Source organism: Rhinolophus ferrumequinum, chromosome 7 (genome assembly GCF_004115265.2).
Source record: "Rhinolophus ferrumequinum isolate MPI-CBG mRhiFer1 chromosome 7, mRhiFer1_v1.p, whole genome shotgun sequence".
NCBI classification, from domain to species: domain Eukaryota; kingdom Metazoa; phylum Chordata; class Mammalia; order Chiroptera; family Rhinolophidae; genus Rhinolophus; species Rhinolophus ferrumequinum.
The window spans coordinates 25,900,924-25,913,355 of record NC_046290.1 but is presented as its reverse complement, the minus strand read 5'-3'; the positions used below and the strand labels follow the sequence as shown (position 1 = coordinate 25,913,355).

General features: G+C 33.2%; 1 protein-coding gene across 1 annotated transcript in view; it reads left to right on the top strand.

The window, feature by feature from the left end:
* Positions 1 to 8,287, top strand: part of FYB1 (FYN binding protein 1) — a 157,545-nt gene extending 149,258 nt beyond the window's left edge. Inside the window, exons 17-19 of the mRNA XM_033111072.1 lie at positions 4,451 to 4,484; positions 6,686 to 6,717; positions 7,444 to 8,287. Coding sequence (XP_032966963.1) covers positions 4,451 to 4,484; positions 6,686 to 6,717; positions 7,444 to 7,466 — 89 coding nt within the window. The 3' untranslated portion in view covers positions 7,467 to 8,287. The remainder of the gene's footprint in view (positions 1 to 4,450; positions 4,485 to 6,685; positions 6,718 to 7,443) is intronic.
* Positions 8,288 to 12,432: the final 4,145 nt, after the last annotated feature.

Here is a 12,432-nt window from a genome sequence, read left to right as displayed (position 1 = left end):
GAAGCACATATTGCAGAGGCACTGAGATCTTAAATATATATTCCTGGCACATTCCCAAATGTTTATAATTTCTCCCTACTATTTGCGCATATTCCACAATTCAATGTCTCATAAGCAGTGAGTTTTCCCACCTACTGTCACTTGAGAAAAATTTTCTACAAAAAATATAGAATGAGACATGAGCTGCATTATTTGTGGTTAAAATGTTCTCCATTTCCTTTGGACATCAAAGAAAGGGGGATTTTATAGGTGCTTTGGAGTTTCCCAAATCCAATTGATTATTTCTTTACTTAGGTAATTTTGTTTTCAATTTTAAAACACTACATGCTCACTGAAGAAAAAAAATTTAAGTCAGAAATTTGAAAAGTCACCCTGATTTGAAGCCTCAGAGATAGATAGCTAGCTAGCTAGCTAGCTAGCTAGCTAGCTAGATAGATAGATAGATAGATAGATAGATAGATAGATAGATAGATAGAGAGATAGAGAGAACATTTTCTAAAAATGGGACCACTATAATAATTTATATTCAGTATTATACACTGCATTTTGGTTTTTCTTTCTATTATATTATGAGCATTTTCCCTTAAAATTGGACAGTGTTTCATTTGCCTGGGTAAAACTATGCAATACAATTTTATGGTCTTTAAACTGCGTGAGGCCAAATTAAGTAAATTTAATTTTATTTCTAGACTTGCTTACAACAAATGAAATAAAAAGGAAATAATAAAAACTGTCATTTTTATAAAGTAAAAATTTTAAAATATTAGAATGAAGATATTTTTCAAAAGATTATGTATTTCCTTAGTAATTTTATATTCACAACATCCCTCTGAAAGGTGAGTCATTAATCTTGGGACACTTGAGTACTGTAGCAAGCAAATGTTTTGGGAGGAAATTAACTGGCACATATGGGTGTGTGTGGGGGGTACTTTCTTAAGTAGCTCTACCCTGCCACACATTTCAAAACATTTGTTTCAAGCCTCTGTGTTCTGCTCTATGAATGTGAGACTTCCAAATAACAATTTCATACTATATGTGAGAATCCCTGGTGTGCCAGCACCTATAAATATTCCACTGCTAACTAAACATGGCAACCATTTACATGGTACAAAACCATGAGATATTTTTTATTTATTTAATTTGTATGTTTCATTACCATTCCCTTTTCATGGATGTACATGGAACATGTAAGCAAAACAGTATTTATCTACTGCAAAAAAAAAAGTTATCTCTAGAAACTATAATGGAGAGATTATATAAAAACTCATCGTAAGTCATTTGTTTTGACACTGTCATGAATCATGCTTTTAACTGGATAAAGTTTTAGTAGAGATTTATAAAGCTCTGAGATAGCAAAACCTATGCTGTATTAAAAGTCATTAACCCTGTAAAAATGCTATTTAGTAGTAATTTTATAGCTAACGAGCCACAAATTATTATATCATTTCAGGGAATTAAAATCGAGCAGCACAATACCATCCCACACTTCATCACCTTGATACATTTCCTTAAATAATATTCACAATCTTGATGTTTATAAATCACATAACACACAACAACAATGGAACGTTCAATAAATGAGAAAGTGCAACTCTTGAACAGGCAAGATATAGGAGGAAATGTAATAGATGTTTGAGAATTTAAGAGAATATAATTTTTGTAATTAATTTTGTGAAGTTAGATAATTAAGCTGTATATCATGAGTTATTAACTTTGGTCATATAAAAGACTGTTTTAGTGCTTAATTACAGTTCTCTATCTAATTCTACACAATTTTAGCATAGTTGAGTTTTTCAAAGTAGATTACCTAAAAGCACAGGAAAATAAAACCCTTTAATTTCCCCAAATGATGACTATATTCTTTTTGTTTTTATCTTTATTTCTTTTAATCTCCTAAAGGTTTAAAAAAAAAACAGAAATATATTTGATACTAAAATAATTCCAGTCCCTGGCAACACTTTATAATTTGTTATACATTTCTCTAATTTTCTATCTTTTAATTTTAGTTCAGAGATTTTATAAAGCCCCAACAACTCATGATGAGATTAATGCTGTTATTAAAAGACTTAGTTCATATGTGTCATTATTTTTAAATTATTAACGTAAAACATGAATATATCATGGGGACAATTACTAGTGTATTATTTTTCAATTCACTTTAAGAGAAAATTCAAAACAAAAACAGAACCACCAATTTTAACTAATGAATTAAAAAAAGCTGTTTTTGATTATTACTGTCTGTAGAGAACTCTTCACATTTTATTTTAGCCCCCAGACATAAGTTCAGGTAAAGACAGATTTCAGTTATTGGAACCTGACACAAAATCCACAATTTTTTCTAATAGCTCGTTATCTGCACCAATTTTCTCCTTTGAGAGGATTGAATTTGTTAGAGATAAGCTTATCCCCCTTTAAAAATTATGTTAAATTGTGATGTATACCTTATTTTTTAGTCTGTTAACATGAAACGAATGAAAGAACTATGATATCAAAAGCTATCCCAGGATCATAGATATTCATTTCAGATGTTCTTAACATTAATAATTTTTGCTGCTTTTGCTTTGACTGAAGTAAAAAAAAAAAAAAGGTATAAAATGGTCTAATTTTTCATACTCTGAGTAAAATATTACTTTACTGTGCTTTTCTCATTTTGAAATATGTCTCATTACTTCCATACCCCAGGAATTCAAAGATAACCTTGATTCTTTTCCAAGTAGGATTCTTATAAACAGTTTTCATTTAAAAGTGGTGAATTTCTTGATAAAATATTTTGGTGAAGTTTTTTAACCTGGAATATTTCAAGCAAAAGTTCATTTCCTTAAGTTTTAATCTACAATTTCAGTTGTATGAGCCTAACTTTTTAAAAATATGTTTTTGCATGTTAAATCAACATCAATATGTTTCAGTACATTTATTATCACTTGTATTATCTTTACTTATGAGCTTCCTGGTTTGTAATTTTTTTACACATTTATTCTAATTTAGAGTGAAAACTAGAGTAACATGAACCAAAACCAATAGATTGACTCAGTGAAAGAAATGATTTAGAGACTGTATTGACAAGGCAATAAATGGTACTGATCTCAAGCATACAACAGAGTTTAGGCAGTAACACAAAACTAATAATTCCAAAGGTTACTAATATTAATTAGATGTTAGCAGACATTTTCTCAAGAAAAATAGTCCATATGTTTTCCTAGGAGTATTTTAACTATGAGAGGCAAACATAAGGTGCTCAAAAAAAATTTTTTTTTTTTTTGCATAAAATATGATCTATTTCCTACTTAACGGGAATTACTAGAAGCCTTGGTGTGTGTTCTTCTAATAATGATTTGTTCCCTGAAAGATGAAAATGCAAATATTGACACTGTATCAAATGGCAAAAGCAATTGAGAAAGCTATTCCACACAGAATATAAGAGAACTATTCAGAGACCGTTTACAATGCATACTCACTCCTCCAAGTAGCCACCAGATTGTTGGCATCTGAAAGCAGTTCTAACTCTGCTCAATATAATAAAATTTGAAGAGTTAAGTCTTAGATATGGTGATATTTAAAATACCTACCTATGAACTACTTTTGTGATTGAAGAAACTACACTTAATAAATTCTCCCTAAAACTGGGTCACGTGGTGTGGGGACAGAGCGCCAGAGAACAGTTTCCAGGCTCTCGGCCTCACGTGGAGGGGTGCTGGCTCAGGTAATAAATGGCCATCAACTGTGATTGGATGGCCATCAGCTGTGGCTAGTTGGCCGTCAGCTGTAACCAGTGAGCCATTGGCCACTAATATAACTGCTGTGGCTACGCCAGCAGAAAAAATGGGGGCTAGCAAGAAGATGGGGGCTGGCAAGCGCGGATTGCAGTTAGCACGGCGGAGTACGGGTTGCAGATTGCAGAGAAGTGGACAGCAGGTTGCAGACAGTGTGGCTCCTGCTTCCTGTGTCTCCAACCCAGCTGCCAGCAAGACTATAGTTATATGACTTCCCTACCTATGGCTCCGTGGGTGTTCCTTTTTGGCCTAGCCATATCCTGCGTTCTTATGTGGGGAGCGGGAGCAGAGACCCCGCAGGCCGCCCCGCACGACACATGGCGCAGCGAGCTGGGTCCCCCGCATGACACGTGGGTAAAACCTTAAGGTAATAGATTAAAATTTGAAAGAAGCTGTAGCTTAGAGAACAAAAAAAATTTTCTCATTGGAGGGATGAAGAAAAATTGTAAAAGGACTAAAAGAGACATGTAGGAGAGAAAGAGAAAAGTAAAAGAAAAAAGGAGAAGAAAGGAAGGAGAGTAAAGTGGACACAAGAAAAATGAAGATAAATACAATTAGTCAGTGGGTTATATTATATTATATCATTAATTATTCTGTTCTATTTCAGTTTATTAAAAGAAATAGTAAAGATATTTCAAGTTGGTACTATTAATAAAATTTATTTCCTTTTTTTTTCATAGATGGTTATGTCCTTCGGAGTTACTTGGCTGACAAGTAAGCCCATTTTCTACTGTGATACTTGTAAAAAAAGAATTTTTGCTTTAAGAAAGAGTCTTAATATCATTTACATAGTACAATCTATTGAACTATCAGAAATGAATTTTAGAACAATATCCTAATATCAATATGGTGGTACCCATAATAAAGTTAAAGTTTTTATAAAGTGTCACTATTAAATAGACAAGAAGCTCTTCTCATTCACGATTATACAGTTCATAGTTTTATATATTCATTGGAGGCAGACACTGCAAACATTGGCGACAGACAGGTCAAAGTCACTAACACTTTCATTAATACTTTGCATTTCACTTGCTGTTTAAGGCAGTTGGTTGAATGGAATTAATCAAGGAACAATTAGTAGGTCTACACAGTAGGTGCTAATATCTCCTGTTAACAGTTTATAGTTTAACCCCTAGTTGAGGACTTTTCTTTACTCACACCAAGCGTAATAGAGTATTAAGTTGCCTTTTCCGAAGCATGCCAGAAAAAAAGATAGTAGTCAATGATTCTTCTAGTCTTATGAATAAGAAAGACACTGTCACAGTCTGGTATTAGTGTGCTATCGAGTCCCCCAAAACATTATAAGATTCTGTTCCAAGTTAACCACTACAAGAAATGAGCTCCATTATCAAATCAGGACATATACCAATACAAATAGTTACAGAATTCAGCATAATAATAAAAAAAAATCAAGGAGGATTCACGAAGTATATCCATAAACAACCTGATACCAGTCAGAAAGAGACAAATCAATGTTAAATGCTCTGTCTGCAAACTAGTATAGAGTGAAAAGAAAAATAATCATAATACTTTTATTTTCCTCAGAGCATTAATCATGGTGGTAGCCATGGGACTTTTCAATAGGTTCTAGTCTATGAAAGATACAAATTTCAAGGAAAGAATATGTGGCAGATAAAATTACATCTTCATCAGTGATTATTAAGGATGATTAGAGAGAATTTAGAAATTGTACTCTCTAAGTAATTATTGGTTTCCCACCTATGGAAGCGAATACTTCATAAATGTTTATTGAATGAATAATAGGAAAATCTGTCTTCTTTGCATTTCTATCAGATTTCCATTAGCCAAACCCTCCCTCAATCTCAAAGAAAGGATCCAAACAGAATACACAGGGAACTCGCAGCATCTGCCATAGTTGGCAGCAATTTGAAGGACCTGCTGCTGTTTGCATGATAAAAGCACAGAGGTAGTCCAGTAATCAAAAGTGGGTCTGCTCTGAGTAACAGTCATCTTACATTTACGGACTATGAAACTGTTGTCTACGTTTCAAGGCTATGTTAATATTTATAATACTTTCTATTTTAATTACTTGTATATCATTTTCTCCTTCATTAGATTATAAGCTTCTTGAAATCAAAGCTTCTGTCTTACTCATATTTATGTCTCCTGGTACATAGGAGGCATTCGGTATGTACATAGAATAGAATATTGCAGATTCAGGGCCAGGTAAAACTAGGTAAAATGTGTAAAAATAGCCAGAATTATTATTATGAATGCTGCCTATAACCATAAATTTTTAAAAATTACATAAGAATTACCATACTAACCATATCTTGGCTACTTATTTTATAATTAATATTTATATTTTTTATAATTAATATTTTTAAATTGTAATTAAAGACATGCAAAAATGATGCACCCATTTCCTATGTCAAATGTTATTGTATTTCATTCAACGTTTGAAGTTCAAATGAAAGTATAAATCTGATATAAATAGATATAAATAATGCATTGCAATTTTGGATTAGAGCCCCCAGTGGAATATTACACCATGATTTTTCAGTTTGTTTAGTTCAGCACTTCTTACCAAGCTCAGCTGTGTAGTAGGCTCACAGTTAGGTGTAAAGGTGAGTGAGGCATGGTCTGTGCTCTTGAGGCACGTTCCCATCATTCTATATCTATGATAATCAGAATAAGTTGAGGGTTTTTGTTGTTTTTTTGTGTGTGTTTTTTGTTTTGTTTTGTTTTTAGAATGAAACAGAGGATTAGATTAAGCCAATGAAAGGAGATGCAAATGAACATGAAATTTCTTCCCACTTATAAATGCATAACATGTAACGTCTCACCCTTAAATGTTTTGTCATATAAAATCATATCACTAAGCTTTGAATCTATTGTTTTAATGTTAAGAAGATATTTTCTTTAAAAATAAAAATTATTTTTTACATTTACAGTGATGGAGAGATCTATGATGATATTGCTGATGGTAAGTCTCCAATGACACCCACTACAGAAGACAGGAACAGTCAATTTACTGTTCTTACTAAAATACTAAAAATAGCTTGCTGTATTAATTAGAGCTTTCCTATCTGATCAGAATTTGAATCACTTGAAAATGTTAGGAAACATAAATGCCCTGAAATAATGAGAAACTATTTTTGCACATGACTAGAAATCAAGGAAGAATCTCTTATTTATTTTCTTTGAAAATAGAAGTATTAAAATATTTGGTGAATTTTTAATTATACTATGCATCTTAATAAGAATTGCTTTATCCACCAAAAAAATGGTACTTGGCCAATAAGTAGGTACTTATTTCATAACTTAATAATGCTCACTAGTATTCTATAAGCATTGTATATTTCTAAATTATGATCTAAAAAATTAACCTCAACTGACATGAAGCATAATGTTAATCATTTTGCCTTTTAGTCTCCTTTGAAACTTATGATTCAACCTCACTCAAAATGACTACAAAAGCATATTTAATTCAGTGCCGAATAAAATAAGATAACCCAAAGTCATTTTGATAGAGAATAAATTTGTGGAATAAATTTGTTGGAATTGCATACTGAGCAATAAAAGTTAAATATGTATGTGGCCTTCATAAAGTGAGCCAATTCTATTTTTTAAAATCCTAAACCAGAAAAGTATGAATCACCCATATTTCCAACCTTGGAACTATATTTAAATTTGTATTTTTTTCTTTCAGGTTGCATCTATGACAATGACTAGCCCTCAGCTTTGGTCATTCTGCAATGTTCATTTGATACCAATATGAAGTCTGGGTTTTAATTGGCATATGTTATTGGGTATCATTGAAAATGAATGTACAAAACTACTTATTATCATTTGTCATAAAGTTCTGATTATCTTTATAAAGTTTTGAAATTTTGGACATAGAAAATGATCTCTCTGCTTAATCGACGTCTTGGAAGACTACATCAGTGAGATGTAAGAACTATTAAAGATCCCATTTTCTGACTCAGCTACAATTATTAAGGCACTTCTTTTAGATCATCAAAAGACAATCCCTCTCTAAAAAAAAATCATTTGAGAAGAAATGACTGTGTTGTCTAAAGAAATATAAAGAAGAACAATAAAGAAATATGAAGAAGGAAATTTTTAAACATCCCACAAGAAGAAAACTATTGTTTGCACCTCTAAATTGTGATTATATCTTATATTCTCTATTCAAATTATCTATCTTTAAAAAGGCAGAGCTCTCTTCTATGTTGCTGGTGAGTTAAATATTTTCAAAAATTACAATAGTAACAGAACTTTTGTATAAAGTTTGTCCCTATTTGTTAATTGTGAATATGTGTTAATTATTTGATAAGGATGTATGCATTTTGGGATGCACACATGAAATTAAAACTATAGAAGAGTCTAAAATGTTATCTTTTTGCAGATTCATATGCTAACAGTATAATTCTGTATTTTGTTTAAAGTACTATTGTAACTAGAGTATAAATGAATGCGGACTACACTAAAATTATGCAAAATGGAATTTGGACTTTTATGGCACTTCTTTACTATGAAGACTTTTAAAAAGATTTTTGTTTCTGTTTTTGTTTTTCAATTACTTCTATGGAGCTTTTTTTAAAAAAAAACAACTTTACTGGAAAGTTGACCAGCAGAGGAAGTACAAATTAAAGCCTGGTGTTTGTATTAGGGTTTCTATTCATGCATACTCTTTCCTAAAGCAACCCAACAGCAAAATGTGAATCATCTGGGTCTCAAATGCTAAGAACACTAAACACCACGATACAAAATACAAAACCCAACACCCAAGAAAACAGCTTCTGAAGAATGGCCCCACTGAATTGAAATAATTTCAAATAATTGCAAAGGAACTCAAAACCTTCATATGGGCAAAGTGGGATTTCCATTAGTTGCATTGAAATTTGAAAATAGACCCTCAACTTCTATTGCTCAATTTACAGATTCTGGAATTCTGAGGCCCCCCATATTAGAAGCCATTAAGCTCAAAGACCTCCAGCAATTATGAAATACTTTGATGTCTACTTTTTCATAAAGAAACTAGTATATGCTCACATGATGAATTCAGTTTAATACCAGAGAACATTACAGGGTCCAAAATGTTTTTTGTTTGTTAAATTTGGTAACAAATATGTATAATTCGCTGACAGTACATTTCCAGTAATGTTTTTTTCTGATTGAAAATAGTATAATTTCAATAGAGTATGAGTTTTTAAATTCCAAATTAGATCAAGAGAATATTTTAGTTTTGGTTTATACACCAAGACACAGACATGTATGCCTATGAAGGATTTATGTAATAGATAACCATCTTAATATAAAATAAATATTTGAAGTATTAATTTTAATATACTAAATATTTCTGTTATAGTATTATGTGTGGAATTCTGTCATGTGAGAAGAGCAACTAATAAATAATACTTCAGCAGATAAGTTTGCCTCCGACTTCATCAAGAAATCAAGGCCGTCCTCCTTTCTCTCCCAGAATTTGATGCCAATCTACAAGACTCTTTCTCTGAGCTCATCCTTACCTCCTTTTGCTTCAGCCTCAGAGGATGGGGTACCTCTTGGTCAAGACCAAACCTTCCATCAGTGCCCCTGATACTTTGCCTTCCCATTTTGTGGTAGAAATTGAGATAATCAAGTGCAATTTCCTTCAACTACCAACAACGTTCACTCTTAACCCATACCCAGAGAACAAGATGTCACTCTTCAGATTCAAAGCCACAACTGTTGTCCCATTTCTTCTTCTTGCCTGCTCTGTAGTCTTCTTTCTCCACAATTAATTCATTCTCTTTCCCTTTCTCAATCTCCCAATCTCTCTCTCTCTCTCTCTCTCTGTCTCTCTCTCTCTCTCTCTCTCTCTCCCTCTCTCCTCTCTCTCTCTCTTCTCTCTCTCTCTCTGTATATACATATCTCTCTCTCTCTCCCCCCCCATCCATCTTTTCCTCCCTCCTTTTCTTTATCTTTAATGTCTCCCATTGTGTAGATTTCCTCCTTTAGGCTTAAAAATATACTGAAGTCTTTTCCATTCAAAAAACAGCAGGAAAACTTGCTTTGAATTCAGATACTTCTCCAACTGTAGCCCATGTCTACCTACCTTTTCTCATCCCATTGCCTTAAAATTGTAGGGTACATGTGGGCAATCAGGAGAATGTGCCTCACAGACCCACAACTACAGGGAGCTTACTTCACCAAAGACCCCAGCTTCTGCACTCTGAAATCCATCATTACAGTTGTGCCAACACCAGGCCTCCCCCAACTGCTCCTGTGTAGCTAATGACTGGGACTGACAGGCCCATGCCTGAAAGACACAGAAGCCCTCAGGTGGCAAGCTTTGGTTTGAGGACTCCCCAGTAGCCTTGGTAAACCTTCCTTATCCTGCATAGCACTCTGAGATACTATTATGGAACCATCCTTACCTTCACTGGGGTCAGACCAGCATTGCTCTCTGATGGCTCTCCCAGCCTTCCCCGGCTCCCTCCCCATTTTCTTTCACACATGTATTTTTCTTAGGAAAAAAAAAATTATTGCTTTTCACTCCATCTGGTGTCTTGCTTTCCAAAGGATCTGAACCAAACACAGTACAGCTGAGAATTTGTAGAAGTACACATCTTGCTCCTCCGATCAATTGAATCAGAGTCTCTGGGGAATGAATTTGTTGTTGTTGTTCTTGAATAGTCTTTATTGAAATCTAACCACAGTGTGATAGGATTCTGCAATTAGCAAAAAAAGAGAAAAAAAAATAGTCATTGTCGAAGATTAAGTTGTAATATCCAAAGGTTCAAATCTACTGTTTTCCATGTTAATATTAATGGCTACTTTTCCTTCTGGGGAAGGAATTTTTGAATCAATTTTTAATTATATTTAATACAAGTGTAGTGCTTAGCCACTAAACATCTTCGTGAATTGGACAAGAGCCTTGGAAGTAAATGCTACCCTTCAGAGTTATCTTCCTTCAGGACAAAATGGCCAACCTTTTTACCCCTACCTCACTTGTAACCATATGTGGGCCACCCTGGGAAGGGCATGACCTTGTGCCAGATGACTGAAGCTGAGGCAAACCCTGAAGGAGCAGACAGCTAAAGGTGGTCTGCACACCACACTCCCCTCAGCAGGGGATTTAGCTGCATGCAGCAATTTCCCCTTCCTTAAAAGGGGTCTGGCAGTCAATGTCCACAAATGGATTAAGAGGTAAAAAATTGAGACAAACATTATGGACACCCCTTTCTAGAAATTTTACCATAAAAATGAGAAACATGACATAAAAATGAGAAACAAGAGAAACATGATATAAGTGATAGCCAGGTGGGAAAATAAAGTGAAGAAAGGACTTTTTTATTTTGTTTTGAAAAATTGTTTTCTAAGAAAAGACTTGAGCTTATTCAAAAGTTAATGAGAAGGATCTAGTTGAGAAGGAAAGATAAAAATATAAGAGAGATGAGAGATAGTCAAAGATTTAAATTGTTTGAAAAGACAGAAGTTTGGATAGAAATAAACCACAAATTACAATTTTTTTCCTAACACTTTATTTCTTCTTACATTTGTGAAATACTAAGTATTGTTCTGGACACATGCTAAGGACTCAAATATTACCACATTATTATTATTATTATTATTATTATTATTATTATTATTATTATGCTCATTTTAAAATATTTGCTGATGCTGCTTATATTGTCACAATTATGTCACATATTTAAAGGTTTATTTAGTGACTGTGTACATCATTTCTTCTGCCTCCTACTTGAGATTACCAGCTAAGTTATATAACCTTAAACAAGAGTCTAAAACTTGCTAAGACTCAGGATCTTCATTTAGAAAATGTGAAAGTATTTATTTTACAGGGTGTATATACTTAAGCATTTAGTACAGTGTCTGATACCTATTAACTATTATTATCATTTCCCGGCTTGCTAGTTTGCTATTATACATTTTGAACATGTCAGTGCAATGGAATCCTATTGATAGCATTACTTCAATGGTGGTAAACTTGTTCTGAGTCCTAGATATTTGACTGCTGATATTTGAGGATAATATAGAAACACTTAAGATTAAACACAATAAAAATAAAATAATAACAAATAAACACAATATCTGGGTCAGGTCCAGTTCCTACATCTGAGCATTAGGTTACAGTGTGGCACATCTTTTTTCATTTTTTATTTCCTGCATCTATACTGTAGGGAGAAAGTCATCATTAGTTATAAATATAGATACAGATATAGATAGATATAGATATGAGTATATAGATATATGGAAAGAGACACACACCAAAGTATATTTTGTTTGCATATTAAATACAGTAATATTTTTATAAGAAAAAATCTCTATATATATACGTATATATACTTTCTCAATTTTCTTGAAGGATTTGGACTGCTATCTTTTCTTGCTCACTTTTGATAGAGACATTGGTAGAGAAATGGCTTTTTCCTATAAGAAACATGTCAGTGCCAATTTGAAGATAAATGGCAAATAATATTTCGCTTTGGTGTAGGGATAATAGAGAATGGCGGGAGACTGTGGCAAACAGTAAACTATAAGCTCTGTCCACAGGAATAAGTGGCTAATTATGCTGACTATTTTCTATTTGGCCTTCCAGATTCCTCTCTCCAAGCTCCTCCATCCTGTTCTGTGCCCCTCAAGACTAACCTTTATGCACTGCCTCAAGAGTCTCCCTTGACTTACAGCTTCC